The 26303-nt window shown below is 52.5% G+C and overlaps 1 protein-coding gene across 1 annotated transcript; it reads right to left on the minus strand.

Annotated features, from left to right (window-relative positions):
* Nucleotides 1-805: 805 nt before the first annotated feature.
* On the minus strand, nucleotides 806-26057 carry TMEM72 (transmembrane protein 72). The gene is made up of 5 exons (XM_003588002.6): nucleotides 25481-26057; nucleotides 9998-10064; nucleotides 8228-8299; nucleotides 6573-6712; nucleotides 806-5231 (listed from the first exon to the last, which is right to left on the minus strand). The coding sequence occupies exons 1-5, from the start codon at nucleotides 25548-25550 to the stop codon at nucleotides 4801-4803; spliced, it is 780 nt and encodes a 259-aa protein (XP_003588050.2). The 5' UTR covers nucleotides 25551-26057; the 3' UTR covers nucleotides 806-4800.
* Nucleotides 26058-26303: the final 246 nt, after the last annotated feature.

Here is a 26303-nt window from a genome sequence, read left to right on the forward strand (position 1 = left end):
AGGTTCAGAGGGACTCCATGAACTCTGCCCACATGGCGGGCGAGGAGCGGAGGTAGGGCTCCAGACTACACCTCGTGCGCCCGATGGCCAGCGTCCTCCCCACACACGCCATGTCTTCATGGCTGTGCCACAAGCAGTTAGGAACAGGACTCAGGGACTGGCAGCATAAGGATCTCGGGGGACACTCTCCCTACAAACCAACTATTTAGCTGGGGGAAATTAAAAGTATCCATTATTTAAGATCTCTGGAAATTGTCCTAAGGGCATATAGCAAATGGACACATGTTCACTCAAGAAAATCTATTAAATCCTGGTGAGAACAGAGAGGGTGTGTGGCATTTGAGCCACGACCCACTGGCTTACTCCCTCTCAGCTCTCTGTCTTGGATATTACGCCAGGTACCTGTAGTCCACTCTGGGCAAGGATGGCTAAATGGCTGATAACACAGGGGGGCCCTCTCCCTCCAATTCTCACTTTACATTACAGTTTTCCCTCAAGCATTTGATAAATCCACTAACCTTTCATGATAAAATCATTCAACAACTTGGAAATACAAAGAAACTTCTTCAACCTTGTAAAGACATCTACAAAAAACTGAATTAACATCATACTTGATGGTGAAAGATTGCTTTCTCTACGACTCAGGAACAAGATAAAGATGTCTGCTTTTACTCTAGTCAATGTTGTACTGGTGGTGGTAGCTAGGAAAATCAGGCAAGAAAGAGAAAAGGCTTCAAAAGACACTTCAAGAAAGAGAAAAGGCAATCCACAGAGTAGGAGAAAATATTTGACATTTCATACCTGATAAAATTCTAGTATCCATAATATATTAAAAGCTCGTTTCTTACAATTCAAAATAAAAAGACAAATAGTCCAGTTAAAAAACGGGCAAACCATTTGGGTGGGTGTTTCTCAAAGAAGGTACAGAAATGGTCAATAATTACATGGAAACTTGCCCCAAGCCACTAGGAATTAAGTAAATGCATATCAAAACCATAATTAATGAATGACTATAATAAAAGAAATCAGACAATAACAAGTGTAGGTGAGAATATGGAGGAATCAGAACCCTCACACACTGTTGATGGGAGGGTAAAGTGATGCAGCCCCTTTGCAAGAGAGTTTGGCAGTTTCTCAAGATGTTAAACATAGATTTACCACTTAACCAAGCAATTCCACAGCTGGGTATGTATCAGGGAAATGAAAATACATGCTCACCCTAAAACTTGGACCTGAGGATGTTCACAGCAGCATTATTCATAACAGGCACAAAATGGAAACAATGAAAAGCCCATCAGGAGATGAGTGCAAGCTGAACCTCCATATAAGAGCGTTCAGCCACGGAAGGAATAGAGTGAAACACGTGGTACGACATGGACGAACCTTGCGAACACTATGCTAAGTGACTAAAGCTAGTCACAAAAGACCACATAGCATATGATTCCGTCTGCATGGAATGTCCAAAATAGGAAAACCTAAAAAGACAGAAAGTAGATTGTGGTTGCTTAGGGTAGGAGTGGAGTAGGGTGGGGAATAATTGCTAACGAGTAACAGACGTTTTGTAGGGGTGATGAATATGCATTATCTTAGTTTGTAGTAAACCCGATTATGAATATAACAAAGAACATTCAATTATACACTTTGGTGAATTGTGTGGTACTTGAACTATATCTCAATAAACATATTTTAAAAATTAAAAAATAATCCTTTAGTACTGATGGGAGAGATACTAGAATACTAGGTCACCCCCCACCCCCACCGACCCCAGAGCATGGCTCCTCATTACTGGGGGTCTGCTTTGACTCTCTGCTGAAGCTGGAGTGTGGTGTCTGCACCCTCTCCAGGCTCAAGCCCTGGAATCTGCAGCTGCGACCTGCATTGGCCTTGCCCTGGAGACAAGCCTTGTTGATGTTCTCTCACTGCGAGGCCCCACAGCAACAAGCACTCACACTGACTTGGGTGATATGTAATCTGAAAAAGCACTTTCCCCATCTTTCTTGGAAGACTCTGCACCTGTTCTGAGAGAAGTGCTGTTATTCCTACTTAATAGGGGAACCTGGAACCAGACAGGTGAAGAGCTTGGCGGAAGTCAGTCAATGTGTTAAGGGCAGATTTAAGAACCACCCCCATCCCACTCCCCACCTCAGCCCAGTGCTCCACTTCCAACAGTTCCTAGACATCTACGCTACATCTGCTCTGCCTTCTGCTGAGAAAGTGGGGCAGGCTGCCGCAAGGTCAGCCCTTCTACTCTTTGTCTCTCAGTGAGATGGAAGTCAGGACATCTTCGTAAGGACGGCAGTAGATAAGGATGCGGGTTAGTGTTTTGGACTGAGAATCAAATGGGGACGTGGTGATTGCCTGCTTTTGAGGAAGGTGCTGCTTTCTTGCCTGGTCTGTGGACAGAGATGAGGGCTCTGGGCTATTGAATGACCTCACCAAGCCTGTTTTGGAGGGGGGGTGGGGTCAGCAAGAAGAGTGTTGAAGAACTTTGCCTTGTTAACCTGGGTGAGCTCATGGTCACCTGAGCCCCCAATGCTCCATTCCCAGCAGATTCCCTTTCTGACTGCAGGCACCAGGAAGCCTTAATGTGCTAGTGTTTAGTCGCTCAGTCATGTCTGACTCTTTGCAACCCCATGGACTGTAGCCTGCTAGGCTCCTCTGTTCGTGGAATTCTCCAGGCAAGAATACTGGAGTGGGTAGCCATTCCCTTCTCCAGGGGATCTTCCTGACCCAGAGATCAAATCCAGGTGTCCTGCATTGCACACAGATTCTTTACTGTCTGAATCACCAGGGAAGCCCACCAGGAGACCTAGAGGTTTCAGAATATCACCCGGACCTCCCAGTGCCCACCTCGCGGACAGTGCCATAGCAGACATTTATTAAACATCTCTTAATAAACTGAGGGGTCTGAAGGCTCTGAGATTGTGCTTCCCAGCCGCTTACTGAGACCGAGTCATGGATCTAGCTCAGGTGACTTGGGCTGGGAATGGGGCAGGAGCGTTGTGTTCCCTAGAGGCCTGTGCAGTGAGGGTGTCTCTGCCTATCACCTCTGCCCCAGCCCCCCAAGACAGGTGGGGACCTTAACTCCTTCCCACTTGGGCTCCCTGGGTGCACAGCAGGCCAGCCTGAGAACCCTGGCCCATTACAAATCCAGCACAATCCCTGCCTACACATACCCACGATCCATATTACTCATTCTCCCCAGACAGTGACTCCTGAAGTTCCTCCTTGGTGGCGGCTAAAGAAACAACTCTGCAGCCTCCACCTTTGAGGGCTCATGAGAGTATCCTTTCTCACTTGGTTTTACAGAAGAACTATTCCCCTCCCCGCCCCGGAAGGAGTCTACTTGTTTGGGACACTTGCTGCGTTTAGGCACCACACTGATGCCAGCTTCTGTTGGCTATTTCCGTACATTTGTGAAATAACCTGTAGGAAATGTGGAAAAGTGTACAAGAATAAGCACATGTTTCTTACCTAAACCTCAAAGCAGGTGCTCTAAGGTTTATTCTGCAGAAGCCTAGTGTTTGCTCACACACACGAATGGGGAAGCATTATAAGGTAACTGCTCATTAATTAAGATTGCTTATGAAGGATAACACGTCTGTTCTGCCTTGCAACCACCTGAAGGACCAGAACACTTTTTAGAAATATATATTGCAGTTTCCTTAACTGAATATTTGATTCAACTTTATTTGTGCATTCTGGGTTGACTGTCATTTCCGTGGCCCTGAGGTGCAGAGCTGGGCTGTTGCCTGCCCACTCCCCTATCCTCCCTCTTTCTCCTGCTCTTCCTTCCTTCTCTCCCATTTTGAACAAACATACATTTCTCACCTCTTCTGCTACCAGTCAGCAAGCAGGCCAGAGCCGTCTCCAAGCTGTGTGAGTCTGCAAGACACCACCTGTGTGGCCCCTGCACACAGCAGGCTTTTTGTCCTGTATGTTGGCATTCATGGCTGAAGACTGTCGGCTCACAGTCTCTTTTAGTTTACATCATCTGCTTGGAATCTTGAGAACCCATGTGGTGGGGATACGGGGAGCCCTCAGTGATGCTTCTGGAATGAGCATCGCTCTCCCAGCCCAGCTCTCCCTGCAGTGAGCACAGAGCTGCATTGTCTCCCTGAGTGGCTCTGTGACTTCTGCTGCCGGGCGCCAGCACCGGAGCACGCAGAGAATGCGGCCTACTGCTCGGTGCTGCTCCCACCCTGGGGGTTTGCCAGCTTGCCTTCCTTCCCCGCTTCCCGTCCTGAATACTCTCAGTTGGAGTTTGGGACCACAGCAGTCGTCAGCACCTGCCTTTGAGATGTATGAGCTGCCAGAGCACTGCTGGGCCTGCAGAGCTGAGGTGTGCCATCAGAGAGGAGCTGGGCCATGTCAGTGTAGAGTGTAGGATCCGGTGTCAGGAGCCAAAGAAGCCCCAGGACGTCTGGGCTGATGCCTTGTGTGAGGTGGGAGTGATACTGTCCTTCAGGGAAGCACCAGGACTTCTCTGGCTTGGGTCCAGGAGGGAGGAACCCGTGAGGGCTCGAGGCAGCGTGAGCATCATCTGTGCTGCCCCCACGGTCTCCACAGGACCTGTCCTGCTGCCCAGTGGCCCCAGAGGCCCAGCCACCATGAGGATGTCTGGTAACCCCTGAAGAGCTGACCGGTGAAGACTCTGAGCTCCCCCGAGGGGCCCTGGACACCAGGAAATTCCTGGAAGGACCATCTATCTATGCAGACTCCTTGCTGAGCATCCCCTAGCCTGGAAAAAGCAGCTCAGAAGAGGCCAGGGCTCGCAAGGGCAGAGAGGAAGAGTGGGGTCTAGGGGGGCGGGATGATGGGGGTGGTGTCAGAGGTGGTCTCCTCCGGCTCGCTGTCCCCATCATCCGGGCCTTCTGCCAGGGCCGGGCTGATTCTCACCACGCTGTCCTCAAACTGCACCTGCTTCTTGGCCAGCGAGCCAGCTGGCTCCAGAGGCAGCTCCGTCGGTGTGTCTGGGTGCTGGAGCGCACTGGGCTTCCTCGTCCCCTTCAGGATGCTCTTCATGTGGATGAAGAGGGAGCCAGGTCCCTCCTTGAGGGCTCCGTGGAAGGTGTAGGTCTGCTCGGTGTCCCCAGAACCGGTGGTGCTCACCACGCTGCTGGAGGGGTCTGTGTACTGCTCAGGAGGGGCCAGCACTTCTGCTGCAGGTTTGCTCTTTTTCCGCTTGCTCAGCAGGAAGTAGGCCAGACCGGTGATGATGAGCATAGAGCCTGGAAGAGATCTGGGAGGTCAGGATGCTGGACACATCCTCGAGAAAAGCCAGATGCCCACCGTCCCTGCGCAGGTGGCCTGCGCAGCCACACTTAGGCCCCCAGAGCTCCAGCCCACACACCTAACTTGTCCTCACACACCCACATCAGACCCTGTGGCAGGCTGCTGCCTGGCCAGCGGGGGATGTCAGTGGGGCCAGCCTGTGCTGGGGTCTTCACCGTGACCATTAGCCAGGAGGCCCTGTGCCTGAGGCCCTCTTGGTGCAGGAAGTGGATCCTTGTGCTGTTCCTGCCTGTCCTCCCTGCACTGTGCTCGGCCTCCCTCTCAGGGATGGCTTGCTGTCTCTGGACCTGCAATGCCTTCAGCAACCTGGACTCTAGGTTGGATCAGAGCTGCCTTCTATTCCTGGGAGTGGGGACAACCTCCTTTACTACCACCTGCCTCCAGTAAACACAGGGAGTTGCAAAGCCCTTTGGGTGCAGCCGCCACAGTGTTCCCTGGCCCCTCACGCAGCCTCCAGGCCAGAGGCCCCCTGTCTCCTGCTGGGAGCCCCTCTATGTCCAGAGGAAGGCGTGAAGGTGGCTCTCCTGCCTGCCAGGGCCGGAGCCGCCTGTGTATCTCACCCTCTGTAAAGGTAGGAGGTTGTGGCTCACTCTGACCGTGGCAGTGCTGAGTCTGACTCTACTGAAGGCTGCCTGGAGTGGCCCTGAGAGAAGGCTCTGCCTTTGAACCTCGTTTCCAAAGGGGTTCAAATGCCAGGAATTTTAGATGGCATTTTAGATGGGTATTGAGGAGGGGTGCAATTTTCACAGCTAGGGAGGAGAGAGAAGTGTCCCAGCAGAAAAAGTCATCACTGAAACCCAGGAGGTAGAAGCATCCATTTCTGGCTTCTGAGGTCAGAAAACTGGGCTGGCTAGCAGGGTGAGTAGAGGGATAAGAAGAGGGGTTTGAGGGCCTTTGGGGGTCCCATTTAGTGTGCCTTTCAAACCAGGCTGAGGAGTTTGGACCTGAATGGGTAGGGGCTAAGGAGACACAAGGGTTTGGATGGAGAAGTGATCATCTCGCTCCCTCTGAAAGCTCAGATCACACACAGGAATTGGAGAAAAGGTCAGTTCGCTTTTGTGGGTATAACCTCTGGACATTTGCAGGGAAAATGCGTTTCCTGGGATGTTCCTGCCTCTTGATCAATTCCTCATCCCTGCGATCTATGCCAGGAAGAGGCCAGTGGGGCCCTAGAGCCAGCATCGCTGGAGGCCCATGAGAGGGGGTTCAGACCCTCCTGCTCAGAGCCTCCCCTCGGCCGGAGTCTGCCTGCCTCCACTACCTCCTGGAGCTCCTACCTGGGATAGTCACATGCCAGACCAGGACAGGGTGGAGGAAGCAGGCCACCGAGAGCAGCATGTAGGCCAGGAACCTCTGGAAGCAGCCCAGCCAGCGGGCCTTCTCTCTTGCTCTGTAGGCCAGGGACCCTGGTTGGCACCTGCGGGGAGGAAGTCCAGGATTGGCAGGAAGTAGGGAGGCGCCCGGAAAAGTCCCCGCAATGTAAAAAGCCCTGAGTCTGGGGTTGGGTTCCGTTATGGCAGTGTTCTCTGCAGCAGCCCCTGGTTGAGGTCCTCCCAGGACGTGAACTCCTCACTGTGGGTTTCAGTTAGGGGACCTTGCCTGAGCCTCCAGAGGGTCTCCAACAGTTTTTCTGAAAGGCCGTGCAGCCACAGCTGTCTGGTCTAGCGGGAGGAAGCTAATGCTCTCAGGAGGCTGCAAAGGCGGTGGGAAGAGAGGAGGAGTCTCAGGGGCTCCCTGAAGTCCCCAGTGTGGTGGGGACGGCGTGCAGCCCAGCGGACCCCTGGCTGGGACGGTTGGAGGGCTGTGCGCTGTCCTCGACACATGGGCGACCGGGCTGGAATCCAGCTGCTCCCCGCTCAAAGGGCCTTGCCTAGACCTGAGGTGGCATCGGCCTGGAGGGGCTTCTCTGTTAACCGGCAGCAGGGACCCCACGGGCCTGGCGGTCTGATGCTGCGCAGGTTTCCTTGAGGATGCTCCCGCCAAGTTGCAGAGGAAGTCAGTGTTTGCGTTTAGCTCCACCTCCTTCACCTCTGACGTGGCCTGAAGCCGGCGTCGCACACAGCCCAGGCTTGCACGGGGTGGCGGGTTACGTGGGACCAGAGCCTTCTGCCGTGGTCCATTGGCGCCCCCTGGTGGTCATCATTTTGCTACAAACCCAGGGTGGGGATGGAGGAAGTCCAGAGAGGGTAACGCGCCCCTTAGGGTGAGGGCAGCACCCTGCCCTGCCCCCAGAAGCTGCAAGGGTCCCTTAGCAGTGGTGTTCCGCAGGAATGGGGGAAGGCTTCTGCCTCAGGGCTAGTGCCCCTGGGGGCAGCCAGTGGCCTTGCAAGATGCCAGGACAGCTGGATTGAAGCCTGGCTCCTCACGCTGACCACCTAGGGAGCCAGCCCTGTAGGTCCTGGGGACGCGACCCAGCACTGCTCCTCGGCCACACTGGCGACGGCCTCCGTGAGCTGAGCGCAGGTGCGGCCGGCGGCCTCCCCGCCCCTGCCAGCTCGGCCGTCCTCCCCACAAGTGGGCCTGGAGGCCAAGGCCTGGCCTCGTCCCTGCGTCCTGGCAGGAGGCAGAGTCAGTTCTCAAACCCAGCTCTGCGTGCTCCAAGCTGGCCTTCTGTGGGGTTCTGCCCCCTGGTTGCTGGCAGGTATGGTGACCGGCTGTTTCCGGAGGATGAGGATGACTCTGCAAGGGGACTCTGGGTGGGGTCAGCCCCTGATGGATGTGTCAGTCCACTCCCTGGCTGGGGGAAGGGTAAAGGGGGCCACTGAGCCCCATGAGCCTGAGCCCAAGTCTGGGCTGGGGCTCACTGCGGGGTCGGCAGGGAACCATCCCCCGCTGCTCCAGGAGCGGAACACTTCGCAGATGTGTGCTCGCAGGTGGAGGCCTCTGGGGTGTTTGGGAAGGAGGTGTTGGGGGAGCTCCAGCGGCTACTTACTGGAAGCAGACAGACAGCAGCTGAGCCACAAAGTAGGCCCCTTCGCTCACGGAGACGGCGGCTCCTGTAAAGCTGTGTGGAGACAGGTGAGGGAGGCCAGACACGCTCTTCACATTCCTTGGGAGCGTCCTCACAGCGCCCTGGCCTCCTGGGCTTCTGTGCATAGCTGAACAACTGACCGGGAGTTTCTTGACCGAATCCTGCCATCCAGCCAACAGCCACTAGGAGCTGCCTGGATGCCAGGCCCTGTGCTGGGCTGCGCTGGGCCTTAGCTGTGGGCGTGGGGTGGAGGCCGGGGCCCAGAGGGCGGTGAGGGACCCACAGGCCGGCGGGACCACCTTGACCCCACACTGCTGCTGGGACGCTGGCAGGCACATCCATCCACCCAGGGTCACCAGGACTGTGGGTGAGCGAGGCAGCCATGTGGACAGGAGGAAGGCCTGCTCTGCTTCTGGGCTCCGGGAGGACTGTGCACAGTGGCTGGGGACAGGCTCAGTGAGCCAGGGAGGGCCTTCGGAGCCAGGGAAAGCCGCTCTGTCTGGTGGGGGCTCCAGGCTCGGGAGGCATGCAGGGAAAAATGCCATGCTCTGGGAATGCTGGAGTGACTGGGAAGGTGCTCTTGTGCTCTACAGAATGGAGTAACGGCTTAGAGGGGTGGTGACATGGGTGAGTTTGAGAAAGACTCAGAAGTTCCTGGGGTATAAACTGAGGGATAAGAAATAAGGAAGAGGCCAGAGGATGACAAAGGAGTGTGGGCTGGAGGCTGTGGGATCCACTGAAGATTGTCAGAGGGACCTAGTCTTAAGTGGCTGGAGTGGTAGAGTGGAGACGGACCGGAAGGGTAGGATGGGATTGGGAGCTGATGGGTGTGATCCATGTATTAACTGCAAACCAAGGAGGGTGCCCTGAGGAGCAGCCCTGGGGAGGGCTCCTTAGGACACAGACCAGGGCACAGTGATGCGGGCAGGTGTGGCTGCGAGCAGGTGGGGCGGGGGATGCAGCCTGGTGATGCTGCAGGCAGATGGTGGTCCCTCAAGGTGGCCTGCTGAGAAGCTGGGCTGTCAGGACCGGCGGGGAAGGGACCCCAGGCTCTCCTCACCCCGCACAGGTTTTTTTTTTCCCACTAGGGGGCGTTTGCAGAGGCATCTGGCAGAAGAGAAAGGCTGAGGTTGAGAAACTAAGGGGCCCCGGGTGGATCAATCTGGGCCCTGCTGGTCTTGGGCTTGGTGATGTGGGCTGAGCTGCTTACTCCTCTGAATTCTTTTAATTTGCAAAGCAGACTGTATAATGTGCACTTCCTCTATAACTCTGTCAAAGGTAAAGGACATAACATAAATAAAACATTTAACTGTGCCTGGCATATAGAGGAGCTCAAATGGAGAGTCCTTTGAACTGATTCCCATCTCTCTAAAAAAAGAGCTTGCTTAATGTTTGCTGAATAAGGAAATGATTGATGAGATGGACAGATGGATGTATGGATGAGTAGGTGGAGGAGTGGGTGGGTGGAGAGATGGACGGGTAGGTGGAAGGATGGGTGGATGGGGGGGTGGATGGATGGAATGCTGACTGGTTGGTTTATGGGATGATCTGTCTAAAGTCCTTTCCAAACACGAGGATATTCCAGAAGCCCCTGATACTCCTCTCGCCTTTGGTACAGAGTGGAGCTCGTGTGGGATGCGGGGAGGTGCTGCAGGTGAATCTCTGCAGAAGGATTGGGGTAAGCTGGACTAGAACATACTGGCAGGGAGGGGCCCATGCACACATACTCACAGCAGGTAGAAAGCCAGGCTCTTGAACTCTCCCCGGAGGAAGGTCTCAGTGCCCACGCCGATCAGCACTAAGGGAGGAGGAAGAGGAGGGAAGTGTGGGCCTGGGGGCTCCAGCCATGGCACTGCCTTGCGGAGGCTCCTTGGCCATGGAGTGAGCCATCTCCTGGGCACAGGGAGTCAGGGGATCTCTTCTCCATGTGGCACAGGGAGCTATGGCTGGGAAGGAGGGCAAGGAAACTTCCGGATTGGTCTCTGGGAATGGGAGGGCATTTATGCATAAGCCCAGAGGCTTTTTAATCTAGCCTCCCCAGAGAAGATGCCCGTCCTCTTCCACACTGGTCACGCTGCCACCCCGAGTGCCCCCTGAAACAGCCCACAGACAGGCCCCGAGCCCCAGGCTCCTCAGCTGCCCTCCATGTGGAGTGGCTTCAAGGGCCTTCACCATCCTGTAGACCCACGGGTGCTGTGTGTCTGGGCCTCGGCGCTTGGCCGTGGGACCCGCCCCCACCTCGTTCCCTTGCCCAGATCACTGTTCTTGCTGTGTTCATGGCCTCGTTCTCACTTGCTGGCTTGGCCGCTGTATTGAACACTCTTGGCTCATCGTTTTGGACCCAGTGCTGATGAAGTCCCTGGAGTTTTGCTCAGACACAAGATGCGGCTCAGCCTCGTCTCGCCTCCTCCCTTTTCTTGGCAGTTGGTGTTTGTGCTCAAATACTTGAACTCCCATTTGTCCGGGATGAATCCATCTCAGACCCAGCTCTGTGGACTTGCTGGGTCCTGGCTGTCTCCTCACTCTCATGGCTTCACTCAACCAGCCATGGCGCCAACCCATTTGCCCGAGGAAGGACACACGCCACAGACAGCATACAGGTTGTCTGGAGACGTTCTTCCCACCGTAGTGACCCATGGATCAGATCTCTTTCTGGCCCTACCTGAGTACAGTCCATGCACCCTATTACAGTCCCTGCATCCCATGTTACAGCCCATGCACCCTACATTTCTCTCTGTAGGCTCTGATGACCCACACTGGTATTTGCAAAGTTGTGGCTTCACCTCGCTGCCCCCCAGAGAGTGAGGGCCGGGCTGCTGCTCTTAGCTGCTGGCGTGTGGCCCTTTGTCTCTGCTGCACTGGGGGCGGCTTCCCTGGGCACTGGTGCGTCTTCCCTCCGCTGGTGGATTCCCTGTGTAAGCTCCCATGCTTGGGCCACCTGAGCTCTCGATCCACTGCAGAATTCTGACTTTTGACACGCAGGGTTCAGTCTCTCAGCCGCTAGCCCTCCACCCCTCACTTCGCGGTGGGATGCAGAAGTACTTTAGGGAGAAGGGGACAGAGCTCTTCCATCTAGGAAGGGGATACCAGTGTATCCTTAGGGATTGGGTTCTGGTGCGCCCTGTGCTTGAGGGCCAGGGCGGTGGAGGACACCATACCTCTGTCCTCGTCAAGTTGTAACTGACTTCTGGCTTGTCCCAGGTTAAGGGTCAGGGATACCCTGAAGCGTCATGACCCTCTGCAGTGTTAACATAACCTGTGGAGCACTCAGTGGATTACTTACAATGCGTGTACACGCTCTGCTTCCCCCCAGGGCCCCATGACTCAGGGAGTTCCACGTGCCCCCTTCTACAGAGGTGGAGATGAGGCTCAGTGACCTGTGTGGTTCTCCCAAGGACGCATCTAGAAAGTGAAGGACCTACAAAACAAAACTGAGAATTCTAGCTCCAGGCAATGGACCATTTCCTGGTTTCCACTGCGGACCTGTGTGTGTGTGTGTGTGTGTGAGGCAGTGTGTGTGTGTGTGTGTGTGTGTGAGGCAGTGTGTGTGTGTGATGCAACAAATATTCATGTATTTAGTTTTCACTATGTTTTCTGTCCTGTTTCCAGCATTTGCATTTATTAACTTATTTAAGGGGCTTCCCAAGTGCCTCTAGGTCAGGAAGATCCCCTGGAGAAGAGAATGGCAAACCCACTCCAGGATTCTTGCCTGGAGAATCCCATGGACGGAGGAGCCTGGTGGAGTACAGTCCATCGGGTCACAGAGAGTCGGACACGACTGAAGCGACTTAGCGTACCACACAACTTATTTAGTCCTCACAACAGTTTTATGTGAGAGTACTCTGTTACCCTCATTTCATGTAAGAGGTGATGGAGGCGTAGAGAGTGTAAGTAAAGCCAACCAATCAGCCAGCCAGTCATGGATGTCTAAGTCAGATCCCGCATTTCAGTTTCACACTTGCCAGCTAATAGTTCTGCTGATCTCTCTGAGGACTCAGTGAGTTAATTAAAGCCAAGCACATCACAGGTGCTCAATTTCTGGCACAAGAACACAGCCCAGCCCAGGTAAGGATCTTCCCACCCAGGGCCTGGGGGAAGGGACCGTCTGCCCAGGGCGATTCTTACGGTTGTTCACCTCTGGGGTGAGGCAGGGCCTTCATTCACCTCTGTGGTCTTTGTACGTTTGCACGGGGTCCTGGTGGATGACCAGCAGATGGCAGGAGAAGGTCTTGGGAACTCAGCCCCTTTCCCTAACTTGCACCCCTTTGGCACATGGAGAGCTATTTTGATGTCTTTAAACAGAGCATCAGTAGTCAAAGGGGCATTTCAGGAACACTCTAGAGGCAGTGCTTGTTTGTAGCTTGAAAAATGAGAATAACAGGGACTTCCCTGACGCCCTAGTGGTTAAGATTCTGCACTTCCAGTGCAGGGGGTGTGGGTTTGAGAACTGGTTGCAGAACTAAGGTCTGCCATGCTGCATGGTGAGGCCAAAAAAGAAAAAGAAAATTTAAAAAAATGAGAATAACAATAGGAAAAAGAGTTGGGTTGGGATCCTGGTTCTGAGTGGGTAATTGTGGATAGTTAACCCACGGGGCTTCCCAGGTGGCGCTAGCGATAAAGAACCCACCTGCTAATGCAGGAGACATAAGAGAGGCAGGTTCCATCCCTGGGTCAGGAAGATCCCCTGGAGGAGGCACGGCAACCCACTCCAGTATTCTTGCCTGGAGAATCCCATGGACAGAGGAGCCTGGTGGGCTAGATCCATAGGGCCACAGAAAGTCAGACATGACTGAAGAGATTTAGTGCACAGGCCCTCCCTAGCCCATCTGGTCTGGGTTTGCCGTGTGAGGAATGTGTAGAATTAGTTATATCTCCCAGAGTCGTTGCTTGGATTGGGGAAAATAATGCGTTTTGTGCTGAGAGATGTCAAGTGGTCCAGACACATGAGTTCCTTCCTCCCTCTGACTCTGGCCTGTTCAGCTCTCCCAGCCTTCAGATAGCCCATTTTGGAGCAAGGGAAGTGAGGTCACCCTTCTAAGAGCTCTCAACCAACAATAAACATGCTAGCTTTGCAAGCCCAGGGACCGAGGAATGGCCTTTGGTTGGAGGAGGAGAGCGGGGGCCGGCGTTGGGAGCATGACCCCTCAGGCCAAGAGATCCACAGGGGATTCTCACGGGAGGCCTATAAGGCCCGTCGACACTGGGGCCAAGGTTCCCCCGCTTGGTCCTCCTAGTTTTGGGGCTCATGCTCTCAGAGGCAGACCGCTGACACTGCGGCAGTACTGACACATGTGAAGTCTTTCCCCCGCTTGGTCCTCCTAGTTTTGGGGCTCCTGCTCTCAGAGGCTGACCGCTGACATGGCGGCAGTACTGACACATGTGAAGTCTTTCCCCCACTTGGTCCTCCTAGTTTTGGGGCTCCTGCTCTCAGAGGCTGACCACTGACATGGCGGCAGTACTGACAGACGTGAAGTCTTTCCTTTCCTCTGTGCCCATCTGTCTGCTTGTGGCCTTGACCCTGCTTCTGCCTGGCTGCTGCCTGCCCAGGCTGCATGGTGTCTCCCGGCAGCTATTCCTAGACTGTGCTTCCATCTCATCTTCAGTGGTTTTGCAGGGCTCTGAGTAAATGGGCCAACCTACATCAGCCACTCAGCCCAACAAATGACGCTGCGGCTCTCGCCATGAGCTGGGGATGGGGACGGAAGAGCTGAGGATGCAGATGGGGGACGAGTGCCATCATGCCTCCCGAATCAAGGCTTCATTATGACAACGTCTCCATAAGAAAACTTGCCCCAGGCCAGCCTTGGTCCTGAGTTGCATCGTTCTTCGTGCTGCAGGTGGTAGGGGTACTGGGTGGAGTGGTATGTGGGCTTTCACGTTCCCACTGAGGGGCCTTAGACTCCTTCCGTCCCTCCTGGTCACCCATCCTGTAGGGTCCTCTTGCCCTGGTCCCAGCCCAACAGAACCACTTTCCAAGCCCACCCCGACACAGCCTGTCCCACCGCTCCATCTCACGTTCCCTCACAGTCCCTGGGGAGGCATCTTTCCTGGAGTCTTGTTATAATCAGCATCTGTGGACAAGCCTGGCCTCTTCATCTCATCCCCTGGCCTCTGATTTCTCTCCGTCTTGTCTGGTCTGTGTCCAACCTCAGTACAGTATTTTCTTCTCCCAGAGGCCAGGGCTTTCTTCTGAGTTGCCATCCTGAGCTGTTTGTTCTAATTAGCCTTAGCAGGGATCAGAGATTCTACACCTGTGGTTCAGGCCTGGGCCAGGCACACAGCAGAGCGTATTTCCAGGCATCTCAAAGCTCTGGTCCCAGAATGTGGTTGGACAGAAGTGTGGGTGGATGTGCTGGGCTGCGGCAAAGAGAATGGGAGGCTTGATCAGAAAAGCAGCATCCGGTTCCTCACGCAAATGGTAACTCCCTTGTCTGCTTCCTATTCCAGAAAATGGGGATCATAAAACATGATAACTGGCTATGAGCCTCAGTAAATTATAGAGTGTTGTGCAAATGTAGTTGATGGTTAATAGCATTATTAGGAGAGGCAGGGCATTCCTATCTGTAGCCATGAGGGAAGGGGAGGGTTTATTCTTATCCTTTCCTTCCATTAATACATGTTTTTATTGTGGCTCAAGAGCTCTTCTCCGTATACAAATGTTGCTCATTGATTTTCCTGTCTTGCAGATCCCTTCTGCAGTCTCACCTGATATAAATGGTCCAAAGCCCCATGTACCTTTACATCTCGCGTGTAAGCCTCTCTGTGCATCCTGCTAAGTGTCCATGTGCTCCTGAGGCTGGGGCCTGTCTGGGTTGGGTTAAGGTTAATGGCCAAGAGGCTGTCTCCACAAATTCTGACCTCTGCTTCCTTTGCTTCAGGGCCAGCGTCATGGCTGGTTGGAGCTTATCTGTTTGGACTTGGCCACTGGGTTGGGTTTTGACGCCTGTCTCACATTCAGTGCAGGCTTCCCTGGAGGCTCGGACAGTAAAGGATCTGCCTGCAATGAGGAGACTTGGGTTTGATCCCTGGGTTGGGAAGATCCTCTGGAGAAGGGAGAGGCAACCCACTCCAGTAATCTTGCCTGGAGAATCCCGTGGACAGAGGAGCCTGGTGAGCTACAGTCTGTGGGGTCACAAAGATTTGGACACGACTGAGTGACTTGACTGCACTCCGTGCAGTGTCCTGGCGAGAATGCAGGACACTCCTCAGAGGTCACTAGAGGCCGTGCTGACTGACCTCAGAGGTCACTAGAGGCTGTGCTCACTGACTTTCCACGCCAGGCAGTGGCCTTGGCCCTGGATGCCTGGGGAGTTGGGGGAGAAGGTCGTACTCACTGCTGCTGAAGGTGCCTCTTAACACCCCGCGTTGTGTTTATTGATTTTCTTCGTCCACAGCAATGGCATATCTCCTACTGGTCTTAATGTCTGTAGGGACATCTCTGTAGGGAAACACTGGTCTGACGGCAACGGCTGGGGATGGTTCAGAAGGGGTCACAGCTGACTGTAGACCTGAAAGCTATATCTGCACCATTTCTAAGAACCCAGAGATGCAGGAACTAGCTGCTAAGAATCCAATGAGACAATAAGGGAGTAGTTGCAAGCTTCTTAACTCAGAAGGAATTGTGGCAGATTCTAAGTATGGCGGGGAAGTTTGCTTGGGTGTTGAGAGACATTCAACGGACACCTAGGAACCAGGGTTCAGAGACCTATGAGAAGAGGCCAAGATTTTATAGAAGAACATTTTAGATATTCAGTAGAAGAGATTAGAGTGCAGGGTGGTCCTTCGTGCCCTCCATCACACTCACATGCCTGCTTAGGCAGAATGTCCTGAAGGCAACAGGATCCTCTTTCTCTACCAGATCCTCTGTCTTAGACTACAGTGGACCACCCAAGAAGCCATTTTGTCTGGCCTTGTAGGTTGGCCAAAGCACCTTGGCAGGTTGCAGTGATGCCTCCCCAGTCTTCATCCCCTTGGGATCCACACCCTTTGTTATATGCCAATGCAGTCCCTTGCACTAAAGAGAAGTCTGTTTCCTCACCCCTTGATTCTGGGCTCAGCACTGTGTCTTGCTTTGGACAGCAGGATTGTCAGGTAACAGGGAAGCACAGATGTGAAACGGACTTGGGAACCGGACCTACCCTCTCGTGCCCCTGCCGTTATCATAGGCTGTCTATGCCAGCCTGCTGGAGCATGAGCGGCCTTATCAACCCAGCCAAGGCGAGTGTAGATGGACCAACAGCTGTCTGATCCTCAGAGAGGTGAGCACACTCAGTCTGCATGAGCAGAGCCTCCTAGCCTCCTCGCCCAGATGTGCGAACAATAAAAGCTTATTTCTGGGGACTTCTCTTGCCATCCAGTGGTCAAGACTGCTTCCATTGCAGGGGATGTGGGTTTGATCCTGGGTCCAAGGACCAAGATTCCGCATGCCTTGCAGACACACACAGCTTATGGCTGCATGTCTAAGGTTTACAGCATTATTGTGGCAATAGATAGCTGACACATCTACTAAAAACAGCTTTATCATGGCATAGTTAACATGCAGTGAACCGCATGTGCTTAAATGTGCAACTTGCTAAGTATTATTATATGTATACACCAGGGAGACCATCACTCCACTCAAGATAATGAGCATGTGTATCACCCAGAGGCTTCCTCGTGTCTTGTAACCCTACCCTCCCACTTTTGTATCCACTCCCTTGCGTACGTTCTTGCCAAGTCACTTCAGTTGTGTCTGACTCTTTGGGACCCTGTGGAACGTAGCCTACCCCTGTCTCCTCTGTCCATGGCATTTTCCAGGCAAGAATACTGGAGTGGGTTGTGTGCCCTCCTTCAGGGGATCTTCCAAGCCCAGGGATCAGACTTGCGTCTCTTAAGTCTTCTGCATTGGCAAGTGGGTTTTTAATCTCTAGTGCCACTTGGGCACCCTCGCATCCACTCCCAGGGAGACACTCATTTGTTTTCTGTCACTCGAGATTAGTTTGCATTTTACGGAAGTTTATACAAATGGGATCGTACAAGATGTACTCCTTTTTTGCTATCTACTTTCATTCATCATAATTATTCTGAGATTTATTCATATTATAGTATCAATTGCTCATGCCTTTCTATGGCTGAGTACTGTGGATATATACTTTGGTTTATAACTTATCTGTTGATTGGCACTTGGGTTGTTTCTAGTTTGGGCTATTGCAAATAAAGATATTATGAGCCTTTATGTACAATCTTTGCATGAACATAGACTTTCTTTTCTCTTGGATAAATACCTGGAAGCAGAACGCCTGGATCATGCAGTAGGTGTATGTTTAATTTTTAAAGAAACTGCCAAACCATTTCCATAGTGAGTGTACCATCTTAAATTCCCATCAGTGTTGTATGAGAGTTCCACATCCTTGCCAACACTTCAGCATGTGGTATAGTGAGTCTTTTTAATTTTAGCCTTTCCGATAGGTATGTGGTAGTATCTCATTGTGGTTTTAATTTGCGTTTTCCTAATGACTACTGATGTGGAATATTTTTTCATGTACTTATTTATCATCATGTCTATGTTGATTTATTTTTCATTCTTTTAACATTATATTTTCAAGACTGCTGTTTTTAAGTTTGAAGTTATGCAGTTTATCAATTTGTTCTTCTATGAATTGGGCTTTTGATATTGTACCTAAAAACATCTCTGCCTAACACATCACTAAGGTTTTATCCTATTGTCTAGAAGTTTTATAGTCTTGGGTTTTACATTTAAGTCTAACCTTTTTGAATCATTTTCTTTGTGTGTATCCTTAAAAAAAAAATTTTTTTTTTTGGCTACACCAAGTGGCATGTGCCCAGTCAGGGACTGAACACGTGCCCCCTGCCCTGGAAGTAGAGTCTTAACCACTGGGTCACCAGTGGTCTTGTGATTTCTTTATCTAGTTTTGACAACACAATAATGCCAGTTCATAGAATAGCTTGCGAACCATCTTCTCCTTTTCAAATTTCTGGAAGGGCTGTGTAGCAGAGTATTAACTCTTCCTTCAGGGCTATAAGAGTCAAGGTTAAGACACCACCTGGGACAATATACTGCCTTTTGCCGGTGACATCGTTTACACGGAGGGACATACGGACTTTCACTGACACTGCTGACGATATTGACCTGGATGCAGAATGACATCCTTCTTGTAGAAACCCACAAAAGAAATTTCTTCTAGGTTTTGATTTCAAATCAAAGTGTTTGGCTCAAGTATTTGATTCTTAGGCTTTCTTGTATTCCAAGAGAATGTATCTGTTCACTCACCTTCCATATGGCAGCTTTCCTGGTATTAGGAAACAATGACCATGCCTCCAATTATTCTCTGTTCTTGCTGCATATACCATGTTTTTTTTTTTTTTTTAATCGGATCTTTACTGAGGCCTATGGCAAGCTAGAAAGGCTTGGGGACAGCCCCAGTGTCAGCCGTTAGTTTCTGGCTACCTTCCTTCTTGATGACAATTCTCTTCAGTTGGTTGCACAGACTAAAGAATAATCTTAAAAGAACGGTTAGTCCTTGAAAAGTATAATGAGGCTACCATCTTTCCTCTTGGTTTCATCACTACACATCGTGTAGGAATAACCAGCGTCCTGTGGGGTGACCTCAGTGGCCCAAGCTCAAAACGTGAAGAAAAATATGACTCAGGGTTAGAGCTTTCACAGTATAGCCCCCTTTTCCTTTCTAGCCTCAAGGATCATATGTTAGCTTATTCCTTTCCTCTATCTTTCTTTTCCATCCTGCAAGGAGATCCCACAGCTCACACTGTGCAGTCCATACATCCCATACATCCCTCTAAAATTAGACGGTGCTGAGTGAGACTTTACGTGCCGTGAAGGTTGCTGCTCTAGTCATTGTTTCTTTGGATGCTCATGACCCCAGAAGGCAGATGAACTTGTTATCCTTATTTCATAGATGAGAAAACTGACATTTAAAATGACTAGGTGACATGGCTAAGGTCATATGTCTAGTAAGTGGTAGAGAGGGACACAGATTCACCCTCCCAAATACTATGCTTCGGAGTTAGGCACTGGGATATGTATTTACTAGCTTGTCCCCCTGGTCAGATCACACACGTCTCTAGGTTAGAGGTCACACCATTCTCATCTGTGTGTCCACACTGTGCAAAGCGGGAACTCAGCCAATGGTTTCCAGATAAATGAGTCTTAGGTGGACTTCTGGATTTTTTGTTCTAACTCCAAGGAGGAGGAAAGTGAAGTGAAAGTGTCTGTGGCTCAGTTGTGTCTGATTCTTTGGGACCCCATGGACTGTAGCCCACCAGGCTCCTCTCTGTCCATGGAATTCTCCAGGCAAGAATACTGCAGTGGGTAACCATTCCCCTCTCCAGGGAACCTTCCCAACTCAGGGATCGAGCCTGGGTCTCCCGCTTTGCAGGAGGATTCTTTACTGTCTGAGCCACCAGGGAAGCCCCTAATAAGGAGGTCATAGGCATAAAGAAGTAAAGAGAGAAATGCTTGGACCAAATTTATTATCTCCCAATGGTAGGAGCATCTTCCCTGGTGGCTCAGACGGTAAAGCGTCTGCCTACAATGCAGGAGACCTGGGTTCAATCCTTGGGTCAGGAAGATCTCCTGGAGAAGGAAATGGCAACTACTCCAGTATTCTTGCCTGGAAAATCCCGTGGATGGAGGAGCCTGGAGACACCACTGAGCTACTTCACTTTCACTTAATGGTAGGAGGGTGGAGCAAAGATGGGGATATTTCATTTGCTCATTGGGACGATCAGAGTGGAAAACAGTCTATATCCACCTATAAGATCTGAAAACAGTAAGGTCTTGCTTGGGTAATAAATCCACCTGCAGACTGTTGGAGTGTGTGAAGCTTCCCGAGGTGGCAGGAGGAAGGCCACAGGGACATCCATTTAAGAAGGGTGGACATTAGTATGAAGGGCCCAAGATGATTGTCTCAGAAGCATCAGTTGTTTTTCTTCCAAAGGCTTTAAATAGGACTAAAGTCAGACTATGCATTTGCTGTACTCTTTAAAAAATAATGAGAACATCTAGGTTTAAATGCTTCCTTTATCCTCTATATTAATAAGCCAAGTCTCCATTTGAATGGGCTATGCAAGGCATGGGCTGTCAGGAATGCAGCTCCGTAGCTTATGTAGAGAAGAGGTTAACGGGTCAAGAACCTGGAACAGAACAAAATTCCCAAGCGACCCCAGGTTGATCCCACAGTGATTTGTGATCAGCAGGATTTGCTTAAAATGGCTTTGTCTCAAGCCAGCTCATTTTCTTGTTGGCCGTGTGGTGTCTTTTTGGGAGATGTGTGCGGACAGCCCCCAGACACACTTCTCCAGGCTAGAGGTCATGCCATCTTAATCCACGTGCCTACATTGCACAAAGTGGGGACTCAGTCAACGTTTGCCAGTTGAATGAACCCTAGGTGGACTCCGGACTTCTTGTCCTGCTGTATCACTGCGGGGTGATGGGCAGACTGGGGCTCCAACACCAGACCCGCTCTGTGCAAGTGTGCTCAGTCGTGAAGTCATGTCCGACTCTTTGCAACCCCGTGGACTGCAGCCCGCCAGGCTCCTCTGTTCATAGGATTTTCCTGGCAAGAATACTGGAGTGGCTTGTCATGCCCTCCTCCAGGGGATCTTCCTGAGCCAGGGATCAAACCCATGTTTCCTGAATTACAGGCGGATTCTTTACCACTGCGCCACCCGGAAGACCAGACCTGCTGTTCACTGGCTGTTTAACCTCTCCCAAATTACCTGAACATTCTAATCCTTCACTTCCTCATTTGTCAAATGAGATTTAGCTCAGCGCTGGGTCCTCATGGACACTGGTAGGTCTGCGACAGTGACTTTAATTAATAATTGACTTTTGAGTTTGTTGTCAGTCAGGTATCTCTGCACACATACATGGAAGTTCCTACTGTGATAATTCCCTCTGGAAAGGTGTGCAGATTTGTCTGTCCCCAGATGAGGTCCAGGAGGGAGTTTGGCTGGAGATAGTCATGGTGGTGCTGGTCAAACATGCTTGGTAATCATTCAAAGACAGAGCGTGAGTAGTTGGATTCCATATCAGTGACTTTACAAACATAGAGAACGAATGGATGGCCACCAGGGGGGAGACAGAAGGGCGATAGGGGAGTAGGCAAAAGAAACACAAAGGGTTACTGTGGAATTGTACGAAATCATGTGTGTGAAACTTTTGAAAGTTGTAAAGTGCTATAGAATTTAACAAATCTTTCATTCCATAAAATCGATCATATAATATTGCAGAGAAAAAGAAGGCCAGTCTTTAGAGTTAGGAAGTGTTTGGTTGACCTCCCTTTGTTCAGTGTAACTCTATCCACTCTCACCGTGACCGCACCTGCCTGAGGCTGTGCCGGGTCAGGATGGACCGGTGGTGGAGGCACTAGGCTGGTAGGGTGGCCTCAGCCAGTCACATGTGCTGAGTGCCTGGTGCCACATCTCAGCAAAGGAGGGACTCCCCGTGCCTCCCATGGCCAGGGAAGGGGCACCGATGAATGATGCTAGCCAAGCGCATGGTAAACGGGGAGAAGGGGGTCTGCGATGATCTGGGAAACTTACGACTGATCCACAGGCAAGAACAGTCTCATTTTCTGATTTTAAAAAACGCTTCTGTCTGGGGTGAAATCTGCGAAGCCTGGGTGCCCTTGTTTGGCAGTGGCAATACTCTGTGCACTTGTGGGGCTGGCCGGGGGTGGGGCAGCAGTGGCCTGTGGGACCCCTGGACAGCCTAGTGGAGCTTCATTTAGAGGGGCTGAGTGGGGAATAAGAGGCGAGCTTAGCCAAGAAGCCCTGCACAAGGCATGCGTTGGCCACAGCTGCTGGGCTTGCCACCCTGGTGTGTGTCCCCAGGGCCAGGGACCTTCTGAGCTGCTGACAGCCTCAGATCCTTCTGCAGAGGGAAAGGGAAACCCGGGAGGGGCTGCTGGATCAGGAGCTGCCTGGGCCCTGCAGGTGACACTCCGGGTGACCTGGGTCACACGCTTTTCCTGGTTTCCAGGAAACTCAGGCTCCTCGCACAGGGGGACCAGGGCTACTTAGGTTTCCCAGGGTTTCTGCAAAGTGACAGCCTCTGTCTCAAGTCTGATCTCCCCTCTAGCAGCAATGGTCCTATTCACAAGGCCTGGACCTCTCAACAGAGGATTTCAAGAAAAAAAAAAAGGCTTAAGGGAATAAGGAATTTGCAGATCTTACACATTGGAAATAGGTCAGCAGTTCAGGCATGCTGAAAGAAACTTGAGATTTTCCTAAGATAACTAACACCCCTCTTTCTAGCTTCCCACCTGCTCCTAGCACTCTAGAAAGCCCCAAAACACCATTTCTGGAAAGCCTGGACATTGGAAAGCAATATGGTGGCCTATATTTAACCTGGACTCTATATCAAAACCAAGCGGGAGGCCCATCCTCTGCATTAACAGTGGCTTTCTGCAAGAGATAAGGGTTGTGGTTCAGAGGTGCAGTTTGTGTGTGTGTGTGTGTGTGTGTGTGTGTGTGTGTGGGTGTATGTGTGTGTGTGTGGTGTGTGTGTGTGTGTGTGTGCTATATGTGTGTAGCTGCAGACCCTTCCACTGGCTGAGATAAATCAGACTTTTAAACTGTCTGCAGCTAATCCATTAGAAGTTTATAAACCTCTTAAAACAGCTTCCCAACAGGAGCCAGGCCTCCCCTCCAGGCAAAGACAGGGAGAAGTGTCACTGTGATTTCTGACAGATGAAAGGGGTGCATTTCACATATTTGGAAACCCAGGCTTAGAGGATGGCAGGGTCTCCACCAGACCAGCAGTGGTAGAGGGTCGAGCCCCAGACACAGAAACCCTTCAGGTTAACCTCCCTCCCCGAGGCTGGGTGGGAAGGCGGCCTGGGGCTCTTTCCTCCAGGTCCAGGCCATCCCTCCCCCAGGCTGGGTGGGAAGGTGGCCTGGGCCTCCTTCCTCCAGGTCCAGGCCTCATGGCGGTTCCAGCCTCCCTCCCCCAGGCTGGGTGGGAAGGTGGCCTGGGGCTCTTTCCTCCAGGTCCAGGCCTCATGGCGGTTCCAGCCTCCCTCCCCTAGGCTGGGTGGGACGGTGGCCTGGGGCTCTTTCTTCCAGGTCCAGGCCATCCCTCCCCCAGGCTGGGTGGGACGGTGGCCTGGGGCTCTTTCCTCCAGGTCCAGGCCATCCCTCCCCCAGGCTGGGTGGGAAGGTGGCCTGGGGCTCCTTCCTCCAGGTCCAGGCCTCATGGCGGTTCCAGCCTCCCTCCCCTAGGCTGGGTGGGAAGGTGGCCTGGGGCTCTTTCCTCCAGGTCCAGGCCATCCCTCCCCCAGGCTGGGTGGGACGGTGGCCTGGGGCTCTTTCCTCCAGGTCCAGGCCTCATGATGGTTCCAGCAGAGGTTGGAGCTGAGGCCTCCGTTTGTGCATTTACCCAGAACCCTCAGCAGAGCAATTCTGGACCCTCTAGTGCCCCTGGGGCACAGGGCTTCTTACCCTGGGAAGAAGGAGCTCTTTGGCCAGAGTCCTGGCCTTTTAAAAAGTCGAGGCATCAGGGTTCCAGGTCTGCTGTCCCCCTGGCTTGTAGCATGACCTTGAGCAAGGTCACTACCCCTATTTGAACTTTAGTGCTCTGTTTTGTAACAGGATGGGTGGGATTAGACCACTGACGACAGCCCTCCCTGTGCTAACTCAGGGTTACATGCGAGAAAAGTCTGTTTGCTAGCATATTACCTTGGGAATGACACAGATCCCCTTGGAGCTCTGAAGTATGTCCTGGGGCTTCTCTCAAGAGGCTTATATCCTCAGTTCCACTTAGCTATGCTCAGTTCATGCATCCTTGATCTTCCAAAACACCTGGCCAGCAGGTCCAGTTATCTTTATCATAAAGACCAGAAAGCACGACCCGGAGCACCCAGGTGGCTTTCCCCAGGTCATGCATCGGTGAGTGACAGGGACTAGCGCTGTTTGAGCTCAGCTGGGGTCCACTTCCCATTTGCCAAGATGCATGCGTAAGACTGTGAGTCGTAGTGGGAAGGCAAGGACTTGATCAGCAGTGAGATTGTGAGCAGCAGTGGGAAAACAAGGACTTGATCAGCAGTGAGATTGTGAGCAGCAGTGGGAAAACAAGGACTTGATCAGCAGTGAGATTGTGAGCAGCAGTGGGAAAACAAGGACTTGATCAGCAGTGGGATTGTGAGCAGCAGTGGGAAAACAAGGACTTGATCAGCAGTGGGTGTCTCTTCCTGGTCTTTAAAGTTCAGTGGGGCGCAGAGCTAGGGGTTCAGAGTGCTGCTTGCTCACTTTCCCAGCAAAGGTCCTGACCACGCAGAGGGCACCGGGTTCAGGACCAGGTTTGAGTTGGGGAAGTGAGCAGGCAGAGCTCAGAGTCACAGCTACTCAGGTTCTTCTGTAACCATCTGTCCTCCCAGCAAGCCAAGCAGCCCCCAGATTGGGTTGGGTGGGGAACAGCAGCCCTGCAAGGGGAACTGTTTCTTCCCCAAACCCATGGTGCTTTAAGGGAAGCCTGGGATCTCCGAGTGTAGCTTCCCTCTGTGAAGTGGGTTGTGGTTAGAATAAAACAAGGTGCACTCCGTTGACCATTTCCATGCCCATACAGTGAGGAGTCCGGTTCTTACCTTTGCCTGGCCCTTTACACTTTCACCTTCAGGTCTCCCCCATCCACCTCGCAACAGCCCCCAGGAAGCGGGGGCGGGCCCTCAACTCATTTCACAGATGACAATGCTGAGGGTTCCCAAAGTCCCATGGATGGCGGGTGGCCCTCAACTCATTTCACAGATGACAATGCTGAGGGTTCCCAAAGTCACATGGATGGCGGGTGGCCCTCAACTCATTTCACAGATGACAATGCTGAGGGTTCCCAAAGTCCCATGGATGGCGGGTGGCCCTCAACTCATTTCACAGATGACAATGCGGAGGGTTCCCAAGGTCACATGGATGGCGGGTGGCCCTCAACTCATTTCACAGATGACAATGCGGAGGGTTCCCAAGGTCACATGGATGGCGGGTGGCCAAGCCGGGATTCTGTACTGTGTCCCTGGACCCCAGCCCCAGGCTCACCCACTGCATCTGCCACTGCCCTGAAGAGCCGTTTCTGGGGTTTGGGGGAAGAAGGTGAAGATGTGGCCAGGTGTTTCTGCCCACCCCCCATGGCCGGCGCCCACCCCTTGGGCAGCCCTGTGTGCTGTGCCCCATGCGCGGGGGCCGGAGGGGGAGGCAGGGTCTTACCTGCAGCGGTGGTGATGCCCAGGAGCCGGCAGGTGTACTCCAGCCCCGTCCAGAACACCTGCTGCTTCATGGTGCCCAGGCGAGGCAGGGTCCCAGCAGGGCGGGTGGTGGAAGCTCCGGCCCGAGAGGCTGCAGGTTGCCCGTGACCAGCGGGAGGCTGTGGCTGCCAGCTCTGGGCTTGTGCACCCTGGGCCTGCCTTCCCAAACCAGTCCAGGCCACCTCAGCCTGGCCGAGGTGTGAATAGCGCTCACCTTCCCAGCTTGCCAGGTGCTCGGCTTAATCATTACCTTGGAAGAATGCCCTCACCGCTCAGCACAGCCAGGGCCTGGTCTGGAGCTGCCGCGGCCCCAGCGTGGCCGCTGGAGATCAGGCCGATTAGGGCTGGGCTGGAGGCAGCCTGAAGCTGGCAATTAACTGTTTCTGGCTGGGAGGAGGGAGTCAGCGGAGGAGCCAGCCCAGGCTGTTCCTTACTGGGCAGCAGAAAGGCCCAGAGAGAGTCACACCTGGGCCTCAAGCCTGAGGGTCTGAGAGTCAGTGTCTGGTGGGGACGATGTGCAGGCAGCTTCGTGTTTGTGTGTGTGTATGGGAGAGAGGCATGTGTCTTTAAATCCCAGAAACAACTTTTGAAAGGAGTCCCAAGCTTCTGTTCTTCTGTGCATAGGTGGATTAGAAAGCTTTCAAGTCTGTGGCACGTTCGGACTCTGACCAGACATGCTCTCAGGCCCATGCCACACACAGAATTTTCTTCATCCCTGATACGTACCCCTGACAGGTGATGTGGGAAATTACTATGATTCTTTGGGAGGTGAGTTTCTATGTCAA

The sequence above is a fragment of the Bos taurus genome, chromosome 28, assembly GCF_002263795.3.
Source record: "Bos taurus isolate L1 Dominette 01449 registration number 42190680 breed Hereford chromosome 28, ARS-UCD2.0, whole genome shotgun sequence".
Classification (NCBI taxonomy): domain Eukaryota; kingdom Metazoa; phylum Chordata; class Mammalia; order Artiodactyla; family Bovidae; genus Bos; species Bos taurus.

Excerpts from the sequence above, each read along its gene's own strand:
- TMEM72 (XM_003588002.6), bottom strand. The coding sequence starts at position 25,550 with ATGAAGCAGCAGGTGTTCTGGACGGGGCTGGAGTACACCTGCCGGCTC. Across the intron at positions 10,065-25,480 it reads GGGCATCACCACCGCTGCAG|TGCTGATCGGCGTGGGCACT; the intron begins GTAAGACCCTGC and ends CTCCTCCCTTAG. Across the intron at positions 8,300-9,997 it reads AGCCTGGCTTTCTACCTGCT|CTTTACAGGAGCCGCCGTCT; the intron begins GTGAGTATGTGT and ends GTCTCCACACAG.